Source organism: Pleuronectes platessa, chromosome 1, assembly GCF_947347685.1.
Source record: "Pleuronectes platessa chromosome 1, fPlePla1.1, whole genome shotgun sequence".
Classification (NCBI taxonomy): Eukaryota; Metazoa; Chordata; class Actinopteri; order Pleuronectiformes; family Pleuronectidae; genus Pleuronectes; species Pleuronectes platessa.
Window position 1 is genome coordinate 26,410,248 of NC_070626.1, and position 22,982 is coordinate 26,433,229.

General features: G+C 39.5%; 3 protein-coding genes across 4 annotated transcripts in view; 2 read left to right on the forward strand and 1 right to left on the reverse strand.

Moving 5' to 3' along the window:
- Positions 1-6,859, forward strand: part of LOC128444336 (monoacylglycerol lipase ABHD2) — a 27,631-nt gene extending 20,772 nt beyond the window's left edge. The window contains exons 14-15 of one of the 2 annotated variants that reach the window (XR_008339148.1): positions 1,170-1,391; positions 3,354-6,859. The gene's annotated coding sequence lies outside the window, so the exon portion shown is untranslated. The remainder of the gene's footprint in view (positions 1-1,169; positions 1,392-3,353) is intronic. The other variant, XR_008339150.1, reaches the window with a different exon arrangement.
- slc39a1 (solute carrier family 39 member 1) lies at positions 6,321-11,981 on the reverse strand. The gene is made up of 4 exons (XM_053427067.1): positions 11,640-11,981; positions 10,451-10,581; positions 9,654-9,962; positions 6,321-8,396 (listed from the first exon to the last, which is right to left on the reverse strand). Exons 1-4 carry the CDS (start codon positions 11,752-11,754, stop codon positions 8,043-8,045), a joined length of 909 nt encoding a protein of 302 aa, XP_053283042.1. The 5' UTR covers positions 11,755-11,981; the 3' UTR covers positions 6,321-8,042.
- An 826-nt stretch (positions 11,982-12,807) lies between these two features.
- On the forward strand, positions 12,808-16,636 carry tmem208 (transmembrane protein 208). The gene is made up of 6 exons (XM_053417943.1): positions 12,808-13,014; positions 14,385-14,480; positions 14,691-14,750; positions 14,848-14,984; positions 15,747-15,831; positions 15,965-16,636. The coding sequence occupies exons 1-6, from the start codon at positions 13,009-13,011 to the stop codon at positions 16,100-16,102; spliced, it is 522 nt and encodes a 173-aa protein (XP_053273918.1). The 5' UTR covers positions 12,808-13,008; the 3' UTR covers positions 16,103-16,636.
- The last annotated feature ends 6,346 nt before the right edge of the window (positions 16,637-22,982 follow it).

The following is a 22,982-nucleotide window of genomic DNA, read 5'->3' on the forward strand; positions in this document are numbered from 1 at the left end:
AGCGTCTCTCAGCAGCTTCAGCGACACTGGTAAGAAAGAAGGAAAAGAACAAACAGAAGAAAACATCAAACTGTTAAGAAAACCGTCCACACAAGATGTTAATGATGTGAGGGTTTCTAATTAAGGTCTTGAGATTAGAAATCTGAAATATGACACAATCTATATAAACGATCTACATAAACACAACAGGTGTTATTTACTCGTCAGTGGAGCAGACATCCTCTTATATAACAGGTAAAAAACAATCTATCTACTGAGAACTATTCTCATATAAAACTGTTCCAACATTGTTTCTCAAGTATTTCCAATATATTTTTACAAAATAATTTCCTGGTAATATCTTAAATACAAAGTTATTTTAACAACAGTTGCTCTGAAGAGCGGTTTCTTTACTCATCAGTGGAGTCTTTGTGAAGATGTTTCCAGAATCATGAGAGAAATATGCTGTTTGCAGCTCAGTAAATAAATATTTTAAAACATAAACTTGTGAATCTATTTCCTAAACCAAGGAGGAAGAAATTACTTTCTGCTTTTGTTAAACACAAAATAACATAATGGGAAATTTCAATGAGTACGAAGAAGCATTTTTGTTGTAAGTCAAAAGGAGTAAATAATTCATCAAGGAATTATGTAAGCAAAGGAATAACTTAAGGTAAGAAAGTTTCATTGTGAAGTAACAAATAATTTTTATGTCCAGATGAATACAAAAGTCTGTGAACATTTAAAAAGACCTTAAGTACAAAACAATTAGTTTTTTCCAACAACCACTCAGTGTGTTAGATGTTTTGTGAAATCAGGCACTAACCTCTTGCTTCAACTCACGTTCAGGTTTGTTATAAATCGATCTGATTGCAGCCTGAAAGCTGAGCTACATTTACTGGACTTTTAAATTACACAGTGTTGCTGATCAACTCCTCCAAAAGTTATTAAACAATAATTTGAAATATTTAATAATATTCACAAAACATTCAGTATTTGGCTAAATAATGTTAATTGAGTCTGGTATAAAGTTATATATGACTGTTGAACATCAGATACAGCAGGTAGCTGGATTTACACACTTTACAATTTATTCACTTATTACAGTGAATGATTGTTTCAGCATCAAGTGAATAGAAGTGTTGTTCATCTAACAAGTTATTTAAATTTTTCATAATTTTCATTCCCAGCTGATTTGATCTAAAGCGCTGAGCAGCCTTACCTTGAGCAGAGGGGATGAGAGGTCAGAGTGACCGAGGAGACAACAGGAGGAGAGACGACCAGGAGGGGCGGAGCCACTGGAAACGCCACTCACAGGAGGATTACAACGACACAGTGGATTACAATGAGAGGCTCAATCTACACCAGGCAAACTGTGACGAGCCGGAGTGGAGGAGGAGAGGTGTAGTGTGGTAAAGGCCTGGGACTCTGGTGGTACATTATGTGGCAAAACACAACAATAAAAAACAATAACACATAACACAACAACTTAACATTTTACACATTGCAATGAGTTCTTACAGAAAACATGAGAAGAAGTAAAAAGATACACAAAAAAAACATGTTAATGTAATGAAAAACACAACAAAAAAGAAAATTCATTGAGATTTCTGAAAACACTAAAAATAGATTAATTGATTGACATCAATAAAGACGGAGAACAAAGAAAATCTGAAAACGTTTCAGAAAAAACATTGTAAAATTGAGAAGAAGTTTGAATAACAAACTATATAGTTGATTGTGTCTTTTATCTGTGTTCTCGTATTTTGCACACAGACTCTAAATAAGGAAACTCCACAATAGTGAAGCCAAAACAGTCTCAATTGTCCCCCGGTGGCCGGCTGCATATACCCTGCCTCCTCCATGTTAATAGAGGGTTGATGAATTAAACTAATAAGTCAAAATACATATTTTTTGCTATCACCCTGCTGTTTGTACAACCGTGTTTGTTGCAGTAAGTTGATGATTGACAGCTGAGAGAGACCCGTAATCGGTCGATGGGACCTCTCTACTGCAACTCCACCCCCCCCCCCCCCCCACCGCTCTCATTTATATCAGATATGATTTTATTTTGAAACTGAATAGAGTATCTCGAAAGGATCTAAAGAATGAGAATTTAATAGAAGTTAGTTTTAAACTACTTCATTCAGCCTCCACTTACATTATTATTCAGCTGTTGTACATCACACATTGTGTTTTTTCTCACCACCTTCTCTTACATCAGACTTGTTGTTGACCCCGATCATGTGACATGAAAGGTGGGATTTGACTTGTGAGAGAGACGACCACCTGGGAAGCAGAACTCCCACATCCACACATTCCTCTCCTCACATTCTTTACACCCCCTCCAGAGGGAACCACTTGTTGTGGGTCCAGATCATAGATTATTCATCCATGATCGCACAACATCAGACACATAGTCAGGAACGAATAATCTCATGTTTTGTCTACTTGCAGTTTGGAACATTTTAATCACAGTGTTCATGATCCCCAGAGGACGAATCATAATGTATGACTGACCACTTCGTTTTCCTGCAGCGCCACCTAGGGGTTCACATTTGTGGTTTTAGAGTGAAATGCATAGACTGCATAAAAAGACGGAGGAAGAAAGATCCCAAAATTGAAACCGAACCTGCAGTATAGGTCGTAAACCCCGTCTCCTCCATGTTATTAGATGGGATATGGACCAAACTAAGGTCAAAGTAGAGTTCAAATCAATTGTTGAAGATTGTTAATTACTAATATGATGCTATAGAAACCGAATGTTGTTCACACAGACTCTGGCTCCAAATTACGTCACTAATGCAAGATGGCAGCTCCCGCAGGGGATGCGTCGTCCATCTTCATTTACAGTCTATGGTCGTAACGGAAAATTATTAAATTAACTTTTTGAAATGTATTTTTTATTAATAGTGAACTAGCAGGGGCTCTACCATCCAACAGGGGGCGCTGCAGCACTCTCCACACCCCCTTTTTACGGCTTTGCATTGGAAACATTATAAGTCCTTTGTGTAAGATTTAGATCGCTTTCATGTTTGTCATATTGGTCCGTTAATGTGAAGCCAGGAGACAGTTAGCTTAGCTTAGCATTGAGACTGGACACAGCTCGTCTGGAGTCCGTCCAACCTTTGGTTAAAAAGATTCTAAAGCATTAATCAACATGTTATATCCAATTTGTTTCATCTTAATGGGAAAACAAAAAAAGGCAAATGACAACTTGCAGGCCTCGAGTTATTTGAGCTGCAATAAAAATGATTCAACTGTGCATTGATCTAATTTGCGCAATAATTGTTATATATATATATATAACTGACACTTATACATAATTAACCAAGGCTTGCATATTTGTGTCTCCCTTCATGCCACGGCAGCAGGAACGAGCAGAGCCTCCATGTAGCTGTGAACACATCAGCAATCTGCAGCGTGTTGGATGGAGCAGCGAGCGCCAAGCTGGTAGAAGAGCTTAATGAGCTGTGGGTGAGCAGAAGAAGCTTCAGGGCTCGGCTGCATCTCCATCCTCCACACACTGAGGCCTCTGTCCTCATCCAGAACTGGCAGACGCACTGTGCTCGCTCATTGTTCCTTTATCAGCTCCGCTCATTAGTGGACACTCATGAATGACCTGCTATTCCCTGCACAGACACAACCAAGGGGTTAACAAAGCCTCCATGTTTCACCGCAGACGTGGCCATGCAAGTGGTTTTGTCCCTGGAATCCAGTTCTTTGATGTGAAGGGATTCCTGCCAGTTATGTCACCCTGAACACGGATAAACACAAACGCACACAGTGTTATTTCCTCCACATTAGGAATCACACTGTTTGACATTTGGGATGAAGCTCAAGTTGTTTCACGTCTAATAACAACAAATACTGAGATTTTAAATCACAGGAATGTTCTACAGGACAAATAACAAGGTTCCTTGTGTCAGGTGACACACTGAGTCATGATAGTGAGCCACACAATATTCAATAACATTGAAAAAGTTAGAATAATAAAATAATACCAGGACCCTGAAACCAAAGCAGCTTAATTAAAAGTAAGATACTGAAAATAAAAGAATAATAAAACTAAACAAAAGGAACAATCATTATTATTTTGACCTTGCCCCCTGTGGAGAAGGATAAACACTCCCACCTGGTGGCAGTAAACTGTAATTGATTTAAGATTTCTTTAGATTTATCATTAGAGGAACATAAATTAAAACCTGTGAAATGTGGTGAATTAAATCGACATGTTTTAACAAATCAAGATTATTTATCTAATCACAGTTTGCTCTTTCTGACACAAAACTCTCACACTTGACATATTGACAAAATGTAATAAATAGTTTTAATATTACTTCTATTAGGGCCGAGCACCGGACAGAGTGAGACAGGGTGAGGCCCTATCGAAATTGTAAGGGTTATTTTTCAGGCCAATGAATTGGCTTTTTGAGGTTTTTAACATGCTCCAATTCTTACCAAAATTTGCAGAAAATTGTTCATGATCAGACAAACAAAAAAGTAAAAAAGGCAACAGGAAGCCTGCTATTTTGCATTTAGCGGCCATTGTGCCATAGTCCACATTTTTACTTTGAGGTACTTGTACCAGGGCTTTCATTAGATCAACTTCAAATTGAGATGAGTGTCATCTCAACAAGATGGAGATACAAGCTAACTCAGGTAAAGTTTACTTATTTTGTGAGAATTGATAGATAAAGAATACTAAAGTAGATTTGACGAGATATTTTCATCCTTACTCAAAAAAATAATAAAAATGTCCTCAATCTTTGCTATTAAACTTTACTCAGACTACCTTTGTATACTTTAAAAAAAATTGTAACGTTATTTAAATAGCTTTTATTTACAATACAGTGCTGTGAAAAAGTATTTGCAATTTTTTTTTGCATGTTTGTCACACTTTAATGTTTCCGATCATCAAGCTAATTTTAATATCAGACCAAGATAACCCAAGTAAGTAAAAAATGCACTTTTTAAATGATGATTTCATTTATTAAGGGAAAAAGCTATCAAATCCGAAAAGCAAATAATTTAATGGTATCACGTTTAATGCATTATTGAAGAACACTGATTTCTACATTGATTTAGAAAACAACAGCAACATTAGTTCTTTCAAACACGTTCATGTCAGTGTAATTATAGATTTCTGTCTTTGCAAAGTGAGAACTAAATATGTGTGATAAAGGAAGGTCGGTGTTTGATTGACAGCTGATCTCTGTGCGGAGCAGAAACGTCACCATGAAGAATTTTGATCAAGAAACATGGAGACAAAAGAAGTTAAAGATTTAAACACAGAATCTAAATCACTGCTTTTAATAACTTGAGTCTATTCGAGTTTACGGGACTCTTTACTGTGGCTCTATAATAAACCCCAACTCCAGCATAGAGAGGCCGAGTGAATGTGGTCTGGACTCTGTGGAGGAGATTCATGGTGTCAGAGACGCTGTAGAAGGACAGAACACCTGCACTGGGATCCAGGTACACTCCCACTCTGGAGGACACAGGACCTGACACGGGAGTCTCGATGTTGTTGTAATGAAAGTTATAACTGTTTCTATAACAAGCTAACGACCAAGAATTATCATTGTATCCAAATTCACATTCACGTGAGTTCACTGCTCTGCTGATATCCTTGTATGTGACTGCTACACCAACTGCTCCCCATCCCACCTCCATCTCCACCTCCCAGTAACAACGTCCAGTCAGACTCTCTCTACTCAGGACCTGAGGCCAACCAGTGAATCTGTCTGGGTGATCAGAATAAGATTGATCTGTCCGAAATAACATAATAAGTATAAACTCACTCATAGAAGAATGAAAATATAAAAAAGTAGAATAAAAGTTAAGTTAAGGTTAAGATCATCTTTATGTCCCCGAGGGGCCATTTGGTTTGCAAACAGTAATCACACACAACCCATACACATCATTACAATACATAAATACACAAAAAGAGAGCTAAGAATACATTAGTCCTTTGTTTAAATACTAAAATATATTAAAATGTGTGTGTGCCATACACCAGGGCTACAGCTGGTTTAAAAGTGCGACCGCTGAGGGGACAATGATCTTAAATGTATTCTTGAGTTTGTATATGTGGTATTGTAACATGTCCTTGGTATTAGATAGAATAAATCAATTAAGTTTTTTTAAATGAATTATCATTATTATAATCAATAGGGACTTTTTTCTCCCAACAGAACAAAGTGGTTTCTTTATAAATCTGTAAAGTCTCGACTTCACTGTGTACATTGCCATGAGATAATGTTTGTTGTCATTTGGTGCAACACATATCAAATTGAATTGAGATAAGTTTGTTTAACATAATTAAACACACATACATAAACAAGTCATTTCTTTAATATGAAATTGCAGTTCAAGTATGACTACATGAAGTATGAAAGGTCTATTGTGTATTTATTGTTATTAATATTTTCTAAATCAATCTAACATTTGATTCGAGATTGGTTTAAAAATGGATAAATAGTATAAATAATGGTTTAATGGACCAATTCGATTTTTGACTCTGAAACTTTTGCACACAACAAACCAGCAAATGGAAAATTGTTCTTTGATCTTTACTCTCATCAAGTTTACACAACAGACAACAAAGTCGTATCTCTCATGAGGTGAATAATCATAAGGCACTAAATAAGGTGTAGATGAAAAGAGTTTTGGAAGCAGAAGTACAAACTGGTCCTTTTCTGGGGGTAAATTGTTTCATCAGTGTTGGTTTGAGTTCCCTAAATGAAAAAAATATGAACAGCATATGAAATGTGACATGTTTGAATTGGTCTTAATAAAGCTGCTGACATATACAAGTGTTTTACCACAAAAAAAAAAAAATCCAACTTCCTAATATTTGTTCTGCACAGGAAACAATCAGACATTCACATGACAAACTTAAAACAGGATTTGAGATTAAACAGAGACGTTTTAAAACTTCAGTCACAATTATACACTTTGGTAAACTCAGTGCACAAACATATTAGCATTATGGTAATAATGAAATTCTAAAACAATACAGTCCCGGGCCTCAGAAAGAAAAAGCACTGAATTCACGTAGGCACTGTGCTGTCGGGTGCGTGTGCTAGTATTAGTTTGAAGAATTAATTATTCAATTCTGTCCATTCAGAATTTCAAAGCTTCTTTTTCTGTCCACACACCAAATTAAAAACGGTTAGAGTGGATAAGGTGGGAACACAGTGTGAACTCAAATGGGACAAAGGTCAGTATAATGTAAATAATAGTTATCAGCTTGTTTAAATAGAGGATGGTAGGAGCTGAGCTCATTAGTGGAACCAACCAATTATTTACTGGAAAAGATTTCCAACATATTTTCTCATTATTGCCTTTTTTCTTGTTTTTCCAGCACAACCTTATCAAAGCATCTGAGAGTCAGTTAACGGGGAAAATGTAAGAAAGGTTGATTGTTTAAAAGCAGCAAAAAACTGGAAACTACTTCTAAAAGCATTGCACTAAAACGTCAGCATTTACCAAATAAGACTTTGTCAGTGGAACCATCATTGATAAGATATTCCAAAAATGATATGACCAACAAAGTGAAGGCACAAACTCTTTTTAGGATTAAGACGCTGTCAGACGCGCTTCTGAGGGGATGTAAACATATAAAATCTGGAGGTACCGCAACACACAACATATAAACATTCATACAACAGGACCTTGTGTCTCCAGTGGTTTAAAGTCTGCGTCAGTGGGTTTGTTTGATGCCACAAAGTGTGGGTCCGAACACGACCAGTGAAACACACGGGAACTCGTGATGCACCCCCTCTTTCCTCTCTGTACTTTTTTGCAGCAAGTTGTTCCTCTTAACATAAAATCCTTTAAAAATAAATGTTTGTATATACACGAATCTGTCGTATTTTAAAAACACTAAACCATCAACAACTGCTGTCAAGCTCCGTTGCGACATAAAAACTTTTCTTAACAGTGCATAAGTAAACCTGCTTCTTCTTTGTAAATGGAGACCATTTGTCCTTTTGTACAAGCGTCTCCCAGCCGCAGCAGTCGGATCAGAGAGTCCAGAGGCCACGTCCCGACCGATCTCATCCTATAAACGTCAGAGCTGCCATGACGCTGAAGCCCAGCAGGATGAAGAGCACCTTGAGCAGCTGCTTCCCGGGGGAGTTGAGCTCATGTGGGAGGATCTCCATGAAGGTGATGTAAATAAACGTCCCCGCGGCGAGCCCCTCCAGGACGCACTGGATCAGCGCTCCAGACGCTAGCTGGGCCTCCACCACGCTGATGCCGATGCCGATGCCTAGAGGGGACATCAGGGCGAACACACCGATGTAAGCCGCCACCCACAGCGGACGGACTGCGCTCTGCACCAGCTTCACAGACAGGCTGAACACGATGATGCTCTTGTGGACGAGTATGGCGATGCAGATCTCTAACACCTGCAGAAAAAGAAAATGAACATTATAGTTTCTATCTCCTGTTGTGGCTTCAAGCCATCACCGGCTCACACTCCATGAGAAGTGAAAGAGAAGACAGCAGGAAAATATAAAAGTGAGCAAGTTGATCATGTTTCTAAGAGATGACATATTCAAATATCACATGATGAAAGAGAGATGTCATAAAAACTTTGCTGATAAGAATTAAACCTGCTGTCTATGTGCTCTTTTTCTGATGAGTCAGGGCTCCACCCAGGCTCCACCCAGGCTCCACCCAGGCTCCACCCCTCACCTGACTCAGACAGTTTCCTGCTGTGTTCTTCTCACGTGAAAGGAAAACTCATGTCTGAACACTGTGCACTGTGCTGTGTTGGTATTCACCTTTTAATCTCACCTGACATATTCACAATCTCAATGAGTGAACCAAAACAAGAGTAATCCTTTGTAATAACCCTAACCCAATAATAATTTTGAATCAGTAACTGTCCCTTAATACTAATTTACACAGGAATCTTTTTTAAAGCACAGTTTTTAATATGTACTTGTTTTGCCTGAGTCAGATTTATTACTTTATGTCTACTTCATCGTTCTTGACACTTTTCCACCATTTCAATCTTCTCTAGCATTTTGAATTGTAATTTTGAGTAATGTAGTTAAAGCGGGAAATGTAATAATTTCCAAGGAATCCATCTATATTAGATTTTGTTTTAAAATGTATTCTTTAATGTAATCTAGAGTTATAATTTTTATAAATAATGAATTAAGTTTGTAAGTGAAAACACATAACTGAGTATATAGAAACAGCTGAGGGTGTCTTGTGAGCAGCAGACGCACAGCGAGTTTCTTTGTCTTCCAAAGTCCTGAAGCAATTAACTAGAATCCGGCTTTTTTATAGATATATGACACCAATGTAAATATCAATTCAACTGCTGATGTTGTAGTTTTCTTTTCTGAAAACAGCAATTTTTTCAGCTGCCACAAAGAAGTCACCGTCGAACTATATACATAAATATATTATATATTATATATATTATAATAAAAGATTTCAGTTTAATAAATCCCATGAACACACTTCATTTTTTACACAAAGGCTAAATAAAGAAAGTGTCAGTGACAGACAGCATCGAGTTACTGAAGCTAGAGGAATGATTTTAGTTTGGGGAAAGTGGGGAAGTAGAGAAATCTACAAATGTGATATATTCTCTGGGATATCGAGCAGCTTTAACTTTACCAGCAGGTGAAGAACATTCTCTCTCTTACCTTTGAGTCGGTGTTCTGGAGGCCGATGGCGAGACCCTCAAACACGGAGTGGAGCGAAAGCGAGAGGAAGAGCATGAAGGAGCGAAACGGGGAATGAGCCTGAAAGTCAACGTGGACGTGGTGGCCGCTGCTCTCCAGATCAGCGCTCGCTCGGTGGCCGTGTCCGTGTCCGTGTCTGTCGTCCGCTATAAGGGGGGCCCTCTCCTCCTGAGCCCCCCCCATGTCCTTGCAGGTCAGCACCATCTTCTCTAGGATGAGGACCATGAAGAAGCCGGAGGCCATGATGAACTCCGGAAGAGGGAAGCTGGTCTGTTTGAGAACGACACAGAGGTTTAACAAGATCAAGATTTATTAAACGGAGATTTTAACAGAATGCAGAATTGTATCTTTTTAAAGAAGAAGAGTCCAAGACTGTGAAAGATCGATAACTCCATTATGGCATTGATCATTTGTGCTTACTTTATTTACTTAATTATTAAAAAACATGTAACAGCAAATAAAACACTTTTCTTTATGTACTTCAGAATAGACCACAGTACATTCATCACACACACACATGTAATATCTGTGATTTTAATTTAGTCATTAACCGAATGACTCACAGAACATTAATCACCAAATATTTAAATGAGTTTGATGTTTAGGTAAATTATCAGGTTAAAACGTCAAACATTCTCTGGGTCTAGCTCCTCAAATGTCAGATTTTCTGTTTGAAATAACTTGAATTTAAATTTGGTTTATGTTTTTCCAATAAAAAAAACTCATAATTTGTGTTGTATACTGGTACTTGGACGTACCTCCACCTTGCGAACGTCCAGCTCCGTGCTGATGTCCGACAGATAATCTGGAATGATGTCGAGCAGACATGCTGCCAGGAAAACCCCTCCGGCAAAACAGCTGATCAGGCTCAGGACTGTGCGGTGGGTTTCTGTCAATGATTACCATAAGGACAAACTTTGTATGGCACAGTTCAGGCGTAAGATACATTAAGATAAAATTTGATCGAATGATAATGGAAAGACAAATAAATTGTTATATTTCCACATGAGCATACACAAAAATTTAATAAAGCATTTAGAATTATTGATGATACACCAGAAATCACTGAGTCCGCTTCCTTCCAATGTGAAAATAATAGTCAGGGGATCATGTGACGCGTCCTGACTCAACCGAGCACAAACGATACTTTCACTTCCATTTTTTTTTTTTAAAGAAAAGGCCAAGGTTCAGCGCCCTGACAGCCTGTGACCATGTGTCAGGAAGGATTTGAGGCCCCAGGCTTAAAACCCCCGTCAGGTGACTCAGGTCCAGGGGCGAGGGAGGGTGTGTTAATATGATAAAGAATGTGTACATTACATCTTAGTGTGGTTAATACCACAGTAACCCTTTAATAGAACAATATTTATCTAACAGTGTCAGCCCATCATACACGAGATTAACAAACACAATTAACACAATGGTTGTGGGGCTAGGTTTGGTTCATGATCAATGGCTGAAGCCCAGTCTGTGGTATAAACGGTGCTGTGTTGTCAGCAGCTGTTATCAGGTCGTTATTGGTTTGTAGGTCCCAGTTGATAAAATCAGCAGATGTTTATAACGTCCACACAGCAACACTGTCCTCACTGGAAATGGGATTAAGTCACACAGGAGCCTGCAGGAAGTGACAATCTGATGCACCAGACTTCATTTGAACTTCTGTTGATTTAAGGTTTACTTGTGTCTGTGTGGATACTCACACATCACACAATATAAATAAAAACTGCACGTGAATCTGCGACTTCCCCTTGTTAGTTCGGCGTCGTTGTCGTAAGAACAAAAAGTTATCTTAAGAAAATAAAATTGGAAATTAATGTCACCATGACCCAGGGTGATTATATGATTCTGGAGGGGATTTCTCTTTGAAAGATGAATATAACATCTGAATCAAACCGAGCGCACACACTTGCTCACGTGCTACACTTACGTTATAACAATCAAGGTACGAACCTGTTCCATTAGTGCGTCTGAACCATTTGACCCGGGCGGGGATAGATCCAAAGAAAAGCGTTAGCAGCAATAAACCGACCAGAGCGCCGATCTTCACCTGCAGCAGATACTCCATGTTTCAGCTCAGCCTGTCGGGGGAAGTTCCTCTAACTATCATCAGATAAGCAGTGAAGCAGCGAGAAGCTCTTGCTCACAGACACTGAGAGATTCATAGAGAGAATCACCGAGAGAAGAAGAAGGAGCAGCCGCCGTCATGTTGATGTTTGGAAAGTGGCTCACTACGGTGGCCGACGAGGGTCAAAAATGGAAACTCGCTACTCCAAAGGAATGGGCGGAAAGAGGAAACTCGTGATTCACTAGATAGATATAAAAGTTTCTGCTGCCAAGTTGAATCGATGTGTTATTGATTAACTTTCTGAAGCACATCTCTGCCACTGCGATGGAAAACAGAATGATCCTTTAAGTCATTATAATAAGAAACTATCTCTAAATAATGACTTAGTATCTCATAGTTATGACTTAGTAGTGTATTACTCGCTAATATTGTTGGAATATTAGTTAGACTACTTAGACTACCCTGAAAAATGTTACGGGGGGGCATCGACAGACCGTTGTTGTTGTTGTTGTTGTTGTTGTTGTTAGCAAAATCCAAGCACTCACTCCATTTTATTAAAATCATCATAATAATCATTTCTTTTGCTGTGGTGCAGTAATAATAGTGATTGTCATTATTATTACAGTCATTGTCACATGTGTTTTAAAAGCAATTTTAAAACACATGTGACAATGATTGATATATTTGTGTTCATGGGAACTTCTGACTGCACACTACAGCTAAATAAAATATTATTAAAATAGCAATTATTAATATTCAAATTGCCCGCATATACTTTGAAATGCTCAACTTGCGGTGCTGGAAAAAAAAAGTATTATGGTATTATGCTGATAAAATAATACAGGGATGCAAATTACAATGAAATAGAATACAACAAAATAATATACAATTGTAATAATGGATTGATGGACAATAAATAATGTTAGATAAAGCAAACTAAAACCTACTACGACATCTGCTGGTATAAAGTTATACCAGCAGATGTCGCCCTGAGACCAAGTCTCACGAGCAGATCTCGCGCTCTGAGCCACTCGAATGAGGCCGACCGCGGACTGATGACGTCAGTCTCCTGCGCCGGAAATGTCAAGACTCAGGATTCGCCGAGTGCTGATGTGGTCTAAGAGATTTCACGCATCCAGATTCGTGGTTCGGTGTTCGGTGTTTTAAATGCTGTGACACGGAGACAGAGAGAAGAGGCGACACACGGAAGTTCATGTGAAGAGCGAACAGCTGCAGCAGCGGGTCACAGAGAGAATGGCGGTGAGAGAATCACACACATGTTGAGACTACAACCCTGTAGTCCTCTTCTCTATCCAGCTGTGTTCCTCTTCTCCATTTACCTGTAGTCCTGCTCCTGTATACCTCTTCTCTATCCAGCTGTGTTCCTGTTTTCTATTCACCTGTAGTCCTGTTCTCCATTCATCTGTAGTCCTGGTCCCGTAGTCCTGTTCTCCATTCACCTGTAGTCCTGCTCATGTAGTCCTGTTCTCCATTCATCTGTAGTCCTGTTCTCTATTCACCTGTAGTCCTGTTCTCTATCCAGCTGTGTTCCTGTTTTTTAGTCACCTGTAGTCCTGTTCTCCATTCACCTGTAGTCCTGCTCATGTAGTCCTGTTCTCATTCACCTGTAGTCCTGTTCTCCATTCATCTGTGTTCCTGTTTTCTATTCACGTGTAGTCCTGTTCTCCATTCACCTGTCATCCTGTTCTCCATTCGCCTGTAGTCCTGCTCATGTAGTCCTGTTCTCCATTCATCTGTAGTCCTGCTCATGTAGTCCTGTTCTCATTCACCTGTAGTCCTGTTCTCCATTCACCTGTAGTCCTGTTCTCCATTAACCTGTCGTCCTGTTCTCCATTCACCTGTAGTCCTGTTCTCTATCCAGCTGTGTTCCTCTTCTCTATCCAGCTGTGTTCCTGTTTTCTATTCATGTGTAGTCCTGTTCTCCATTCACCTGTAGTCCTGTTCTCCATTCACCTGTAGTTGTAGAATAAACACCTTTTCTACACCGACACATGAATTCCTACAGATTCTTCTCAGTAACAATAAGTTTAATGGTTCCACATAATATTTTAACAACTTCTAGAATAAAAGGCCTTCTTAGGTTATTAAAAAGACTCAGAGTTTCTATTTGTTTGTAGCTCATTTGTGAAAACACAAAAATGGCAGTTGCATTGATTTTAGTTTTTTGAGTTAACGTAACAACAACAGCTGGCATAATTCCCTTATTGAATTGAAGAAGAATGAATGTGGCTGTGAAGTCAATGTATTATATGTTGAACTGGTGAAAATAGCTAATAGAGAAACAACACTGGAGGTTTATGTGGTATTGATCTATTATTATAAGCGAGAGCGTTGATTTTATTTCCCAAGTCACATGAAAGCTGAATAATGATTTAGGTTTTTATTTCTAATTAGCTATAGATTGAATATCTTAACACTTGGAGACACACAAATCACACAAGTGAAGACTTATTGTTATTTATCAAATTCACCCCCATCAGAAAAGCAGGAGGTCTGGTCAAGGACCAGGAGAAGTTCATGTCTGTAAGGGAACTTACTGCTGTCAGTGGATGGGATTGGAAAACAGACGAATATTTATGAACCTTTTTTTTGTGTGTTTTGTTCAACAGCCCAAAGGGAAAGTCGGCACAAAGGGAAAGAAGCAGATCTACGAGGAGAACGAGGCCACTCTGAAGTTCTACACAAGAGTCATCCTCGGAGCTAACGTAAGAACACAAGTGTTATTTTGTTTGTGTGTTTGTTCAGTGAAGAGAAAATAATTTTTGATTACATCTTCTTTACTTCTCTGAGACCTGTTCTTTGTTTCTGTCCTTGGTCTCACTGGATCAGGTTTCAACACTTTCTCTTCAGTTCTTTAATAAATCAATGAAATGACTAAATGCTGAAGCTGTGTTTTATTCTGCTCCTCACCGCAGGCGATACACATTACCGTAAATCTTTTGGTTTTCTACAGTTCATCTACCTTTTGGACATGGGTGAGTCTGTTCGATTTAAGATGATTTAAAATCCTCATATTCACTGATCGAATGCGAGTGTCCGTCCTGGAACCTAAACCTTGTGTTGCTCCTGCAGCTGCTGCTCATGTTTGCATTAGCCGTATACATCGGGTGTTACCGCTCCATGACTGCGATGGCCAAGCCAGTGTTTGCTGAGGATGGAAGTCTCCTGGACGGAGGAATTGACCTAAACATGGAGCAGGGAATGGCAGAGTGAGTAATCTCCAAAAGTTTTCCCCTTAGTTGTTTTATCCGGAGAGTGTACATACAGTAATCATTGATGTCGCTGTCAAATGTTACTTTGCTCTCACAGCAGTGATCTGTCTTGTGAGTTATCATGAGGAGCGGGTGAATGTGGTTTTTTTTACCTGGTTTTCATCTGTCAGGCTGCATCACTTCTGCATCAGTCAGTGCTTAGGCAGTCGGGGACAGTGTTCCTGAGACGAGAATTTATTGTGAGAAGAAAAATGTTTTACTCTCAGGGTCTCTATTATTCTCTAGTATAACGATATTGTTTCATTTTAATTCATTAAATTTCCACCAGTCTGACTTTGTGAACACAAACACCAGTGAACTCGCACTTTACATCCTGTGGCTATAATTTACCTGCACCTTAAGACTGCTGCTACTGCATGTGCATATATATTTGTGTGTAATATTTTTCATTTATTAATACTATATTATTTCTATGTTTAATCCGCATGTGTTTAATCTTGTGTTTTTAGTTTTTGTGTCAGAAAATGTAAGAAGTTTTTTCCTCGTTTCTACATATTCAGTCTTAAGAAAGGCACAAAGACCCTTTCATCCTTTTCCTGTTTAATATAAAAGCGTCTAAATGAATAGCAGCTTTATCATTTTTCCTCTGGTTAAATAAACCAAAGCCAATGAAACTAAACAGACAGCCTTGATGTTGAGCTGCCTCTGTGTGCACCAGTGATAATGTCTTACCTGTGTGTTTTTGCGTCCTGGTTTCAGGCACCTGAAGGACGTGGTCCTGCTCACTGCCATCGTTCAAGTGCTCAGCATAATCTCCTCTTATTTCTGGTACCTCTGGCTGCTGGTATGATCTTTTCTTTATGTTGTTCTGTGTCTAGTTCCACTGATAAATCTTTTGAGATAGCTGCTGTTTCTCTGCGTAATTGTTTTTTCCTGATGTCTGATAATCTGATCTTGGTCCTGTGTGTGTGCTTCAGGCTCCGGCTCGAGCCGTGCACCTGCTCTGGGTGAACTTCTTGGGGCCCTGGTTCATGGCAGACAACCCAACAGCGCCAGAGGAAGTGAACGAGAAGAAGCAGAGGAGACAAGAGCGCAGACAGCAGAAGAGATTCTGAGGGTGCAGAGCAGACGGAGCAGTATTTTTATACACAGAATCGAATATACCGATAGAAACTCATAAGTTATTCAGGACAACATTTTGTGATTCAATTAAAGCTCAATCCGAATCTGATCGAGTGGAATCTTGCTTTCCATGTTTTCTTCCCGCCTTCTCTTCTAATCCAATTTTCTCCTTAAATTATGAAATGAAATGTTCCCTGTTTGGATTATGTCACTGTCTACATATCATTTGTCCTCATGCGGAGATTTAAGAGCTTTTGTGTTGTACGGTCCCGTTACACTGCCCCCTGAGGATCTCCTTTCTCCTACACCATGTATACCTCCATAACCCCAAATGAGTCCAAACTGACTTTGTTCCTTCAGCCACTTTTTTCATTGTGCATCTTTGTATTTTGTATTCTCTGATTCGACAGAACTCATCGATCCTTCGTTGCACGACTGAGCGATTTCATTCTTGAGCTGATAAAATCAACTGGTTATAAATCAAGTTTTTACTTGGAACATTTTTGCAATAAAAATCTGTTTCACAATGTCTTTCCAGATGAAACTTATTTTAGTCATGCTCTCTGTGTTGTTGTTTTTCAAGCCGTGTCCGTTCAGTCACGACTTAATGTACTGAGCAAGTGTTATACATGTTCCTTGATGCTAAGAGTAGTTTGAGTTGCCTTTAATAAATACATTAAACACATGTTGTGCTTGCTGGACTCAACTGAAAGGTTTCTAATATATTTCATGGAGAGATGTGAAATTCTCACCTCCTCAGTCAAACTTGGGACACGATCTGAATTAAATGATAAGCTTCATAAACTTATAGGTTATCATTTTAACATTTAAGTTCTCTTCCTTTTCTACACAATCAAGTGAAACTAACAAAAGAGTCTGGGCCATCTCTGGGTTTAACAGTATTTGAATGGTCTCAAAATAAAGATGATTGATAGATACATTTATTGACAAAGTGCTTTTTATGATTTCAAACAGAATTACAACTAAACAAGAAACTAGGAAGAAACTAAATGTTTTCATTTGGTTAAAATTATGATATTTCTATTTCATAAGAAATGATATCGGAGCAGGACCCCAGCTTCGACTGAGGATGTGTGAGTTAATGAGTTCATGTCTTTCTTCACTGGTCCACTCTTAAAAACACTTCATCAACACACATTGGTCTGGTATTGGCCATGAGGGAAACCATTACATTTTTCAATGGGGATCAATGTATGTTTATCACTTTCCCGAACATTGCAAGCTTATTCTTTTTAGATTTTTGTCAATTTTGTAGGAAATAATGTTTTGGTCTTATCATTAATCTGACATTTTGAGGACTGTTTGGATTTGGCGGAGTTATGAGCTCCACTGAGAAGCTGTTCCTTGCTGCTGTAACACAGGAGTTCTCCATCCATCTGTCTCTCTGTCTTTCCCAGCTTTATTAAAAGCAACCAAACGTTTACTTCAACTATCTTCATGTCATAACTGTAGTTTGAAGCTACAACTAATTCTTGTTTAGATTAATCAGTAACTTGATTGATCTATAAAACTTCTTATTGGGAACATAACATAACAGTCTGATAAAAAATGTACCAATATATTTAGCTCGATATGTGATTTTGAGGAAGTCATTTAATTCAATGTCATTTAATTCAATGTGACCACAAAACTCACCAATTGTTTTAATTAAAATGCTTCATGTCAGATCATATGTATTTATTTAAATGTGCATTGATGTTGCCACGAGGCTGTGATCACTTCCTGAATGATGTGGCAGCTTCAGGCTGCACACAGACGGCTCACAGCACAAATTTAAATAGTTTGTGACATGTAGACAGATCACGTTAGATTTAAGAAGTGGAACCTCACATGGAAGTCACCGGCTGCAGCGCTCCAGACATAATCTCGTCTCTTTCTTGAAACTGCTCACATATGTTGGGATTAGCCATTTTTGAGATGGAAGCTGACAAATCAATGCACAGACGACAGTTTAATCCCCTGATACTGAGGAGAGCTGGTGCACGGCCACGTTTCTGTTTCCATCCGGTGAGCTGAGCCGCGTCCTCAGGCAAACACGTTGTTTATTGTCAGGAACCCAAAGTGACTTTATACAGACGATCCGAGTGTTGACAAAGTGTATTCAGTGATTATGTCCACGCTCAGACTCCAAAGAGAGTGAGTGGGCCGGCTAAGCCCAGATCTGCTCCCAGTGTAATTACAGATTTCTCATCATTGTTCCATCCGTGCTCACCCAACCCGACAAGCTGCAGCCTGCATCCTCCGGGTCGAAGGGGGTACCGCTGCGATGGTGATAAAAAGAAAACAAGCTCACAAAGGAATCTTTAAATTATTTTTCTACCCAACTTTATACTTTTTCTGCATCAACAACAATCCCCAAGAGCTCTCTTTCAAAATGACTGCCTTTACTTTGCCGGCCCTCCTTCATTCCAGCCCTGTGGTCCTCTACTGTCTCTATTATAGGGTTATAAACAAAGTAACCAAAATTAGAGCAGCACGGCATCCAGTTGTCAGGGCCAATCCCAGATGTGGGCTCGGAGAGGGACCATGCTGCAGTGTAATTTAGCACTGGGGCCACTTACTTGCACGTAACCCCAGCCCCCCCCCCCCCCCCCCCCCAAAAAAAACCCTCACATATGTACTTTGAGTGTTCTGACTCGTGTGTTTTGCAAAATCCTCAGAAAAAAGCATTTGCACAACTCTTTTTTTGTTTGTAAAATGGACGAATAATATGTTTTTTCCAAATGCAAACCCATTTTTTTCTCTTGCTCGTATTGTCTCGCTTTAGAGGAGCATATGTCTGAAAATAACTTCGCTGCCTGTGAGAGTCCCCATCTCGGCTGCTGGTTTTAGACGGAGGGGAAAGAAAGCAGTGGGAAAGTGAGGTTTCTTGTTTACCATGGCAGTAAAGACGCATCCATCCTGACGAGACGAAATCAGGGAGTCGGAGTTACATTCCATTCTTTCTGTGACTCAGTTTCATGTGATAACCTCAAAAAGACTCGGGCGGCGGAGCCTTTTGTCTCATTGGCTGCACCGACGGATCGTGGCCTCCACATCGGAGATCCCTTTTCCACTCACGGATCCAGACAAAACAGGAAATTCGGGGGCATTCGGGCAACAGTGGAGCCTTTGACCCCTGAACTGCAGCACTCCCCTGTCTTTGAAGTCCGGGGAGTGAATCACAAGCAATTACAGGCGATGCTGAGTGTGTTCCCTCGAACTCTCGGCCCGTCGCTGTGTAAACAGAATCAGAGCGGTGTTTGGCTGATCCGTGGGTGTAGTCCTCCTCCTGAAGTTCATCATTTCAACCCTTGTTTTGACTCTGGACTCAAGTGACCAAAACACTGAGCACACTCTGGGTTAAAGGAGCGGCTGGGATCAACGCAGGGCACAAAGAAGAGAAAAGAGTGAAGCAGAGACCCAGCAACTCTCGGGTTTATTCACGATCCACACGTTCTGTTGCTACTGACAAATAAGCATTGCTATTTCCAGCATCATCCTTTTAGCTTAAAGGCGACACCGGCCGGGGAGAATTCACAGCTCCAACCGTGGCCTTAAAAGGAAGCTGACAAGAATTACTGCTGCATTTCACTTCGGCGTGTGTGCGTGTGTGTGTGTGTGTGTGTGTTTGTGTGTGTGTGTGTGTGTGTGTGTGCGCGTGTCTGTGTGAAAAAGTATCTTGATCATCAGACCTGGTGGCGAATGCTCCACCTTCCACTGAGCTTGTCACCTCTGTTTAACCTCTCGCTCAGTCTCCTGCCAGCCCGTCATCTGCTCCTGTTTGTCATCGGCTGAGAGCTGAAGACAGATCTGATGAATCAATAAAAAACCGTGGACCTCTCATCTGTTAATGCGCTACAGCTCTCAGCAGATTAATTTAAGATATCAGATCATTTCACTTCACTTTATGACGCTCACGGGTGTTTATGGGCCGAGCTCTGCTGCTTTGGAAATATCGGCCAATAACATATTGGTTATGATGGATGAGTTATCTTCACATCAACACCTCCCCATTAACCATCTATCCTGTTGTCTCCCCATAAATTATAAATAATACTCGTTTGTATCGGACAAGATCTCAACTCTTCCCACAACATAATAACTTATATATAATCTTTTGAGACTTCTGTGGCTCCTTAAATTTTACTAACTCTAACGACGCAGTCACAAACTCTGCCTTAAGTCTGATGGAGCCACTGATTGTGAGCGATTTCAGAAAAGGAAAAGGTCATGAAAGGTCATTGTTTTTATGTTTATCTCTCTATAGGAAACATGAATGGAGCTGGCCAATCAAGAGCAATCATTACATCAGCACCTCAGGCTAACGTAACATACAAAAATCATGATTACAAGAATCTTCCCAAAAGAAAACCTGAATATTTAATAACATTATATTAACAATGACTCATATTATTACAAAAAAAGTTCATGTGCTTAAAGTATAAGGAGAATTAAATGCAGTGTTTAACCATGAGCATAAAAATACCTTAGCTGCAAAGGCTCAGAATGATATTTATAGGCTATACCCTAAATTATAACAGGAATACCATCCTAGGCCCGGTCTGCAGTAACCAGTACTGGCCTATAACTTATAACTGTAACGTTCCAACCTGTATTCTCTACCACTCCTGATATGACCTGCTGGTAACATGACAGTGAGTCGTCATGTCAGACACAGTTCATGTTAAAACAAAGGCAGTGCCAGCAGAACTCATATCGAATAGAGCAGCACAGCAGAGTCGAGCCCCTGATCTCCACCTGAACTCTGAAAATCATCAGCATCAGGACTGAAGTATCCCGAGGACCTCAAGGTTTGGTTTACTGCTCAATCTGAGTTCAGCCTCGTTAGGTCATCTATATTGAGTTACTCACTGTGCGCTGCCAAATCCTCACTGCGGAGGCCGTGAACTCACAGGCACAGAAGTCCTGTTTTGTGCATTTAAATGGTTCTGGCCAAAGCATCCCCATGCAGCTGCCATCTCATGATGAAATCCTTCTCTGTCAGACACTATGAGAATTAGCTTCACGTTACTCTGGATTTAGAGAAACATTATCGGCATGAAATGCTTCATTGGTGGATGCGTGGATCTGCGGTAATTTAAGGACAAACTAACAAATCAACAGGGAGGCAGGAATGTCAAGTTAATAATGAATGTTCTGCTCTGGGAGTTAAATCCAGAGAAATAATAAATAATTCACGCTACACCTCGGAATGTGTTGCATTCTTACACACATACGCACAATCTGGAGTTTCTCTCCGAACTTAGTCTCATGATGCTAAATACATTTAGATTAATGCTCACGCTTGCAGATATCTCACTGTTGTCCCTGCTGCTGCGTTTCTGTGCTTTCATCTTTTATTTATTGCAAAGTTTATAATCCCAGTGAAAACACGAATCATAAACCAAAGCACGAATCTGATCTGGCTGTGGCTTAGGAGGTACAGTGGGTCGTCCACTAACTAGAGGACCTTCGGTTCAATCCCAGTCTACCCCATACAAATACATTAATATTATGAAATACAAGCCAATATTCAATATAACCATGACATCATGTAATAATAATAAAAATTGTATAATGAAATTAAATTACGTGAAAAAATATTAAATTGTGTTTTAAAGGAATCCAATGTTTTAATGGTTGTAAGATTAAATATCTGGTCTGTTTTTTATTGTATATGATATTATTTATATCTTACAGTGTCTGTGTTTATATTTAGTTGGTTACGTTTATTAGTTTATTTAACAGGAGCAAACAAAACACACCCGTTGAGCCCGAGTCATCTTTATAACTCGTTTGCAATACAACACAACAACTGAACACTTTACACACAGTGCACCACACACACAACATACATCACACAAAATATACATGAATAAACAGTTCCAAAGACCTACGACTTTTACAGATTTGTCTTGATTCATGTTTAATTTGTTGATTAAAAAGTAAGTTTTTTGTTGATTAAAAAGCAGTTTTCCTGAATTTAATCAATCAATCAATCACCTCCAAACACTTTCACTCTGATTTACAACCTGGGATTTTTTTAAAGAGCTTGTTTTGTTTAGCATGTGTAGAAACTGAGTCTGAAACCAATCACACTCTCTTCATTGCCCCGTCACCAGGACTTTTGAGCAGTTTACAGAAAGATCTCTCCACTGTATCTATTAATAAATGAATAAAATGACCCATAATGCACTTGAGTCAAGAATGATCCAACAAAGCGTTGACTTCCACAGTGTAAATCATGGCCTCCAGCGATGTTACGCACACTTTCAGACTCGTCTCATTAGTTTCCTTCCAGCACTTGACCTCAGTGAGGATCAGTGACTGATGTTAAGATGTGATAACAGCTGAACCAGGTCACGTTTCACCCGACATTCTGTAGTTTTGTTTAGATATTTGTGCTTTCATTTGAAAAAAAAGAAAAAGCATTGAATGGAAGGTCCTCTGTGAGTGACCAAGGCAATTAGTTGCTGCGGTGGCGCCACTGTCTGCATGACTCCCGCTGAACCAGGATCAGCGAGAGACAGGCTCCATCACACTGGGTTCCCTTCCTCTTCCTTTGTTTTCATCCTGTTTCCTTCCTTGTTTTCTTAGTTACTGTTCCCCCCCAGTGGAAGTCTAAACAAAATACAATACTGTGAATGTAAACAAATATCATGTCGTGCAGCCTTGGCACTGATGAAATCAGGATGCGGCTTCGACAGGATCCAAGGGCAAGGATTTAGTGTGTGACTCTGGTGTCTGCGATGAAGCACACAACCTTGAGTACTTTTTAGATTTGTGTTTACACAAGTAGCTTGAGCTTGCTGATTCCGACTGAAACAAGATGGAATCTGAAAAAGGGAAGAGTAAGCATTAAGTAAGAAG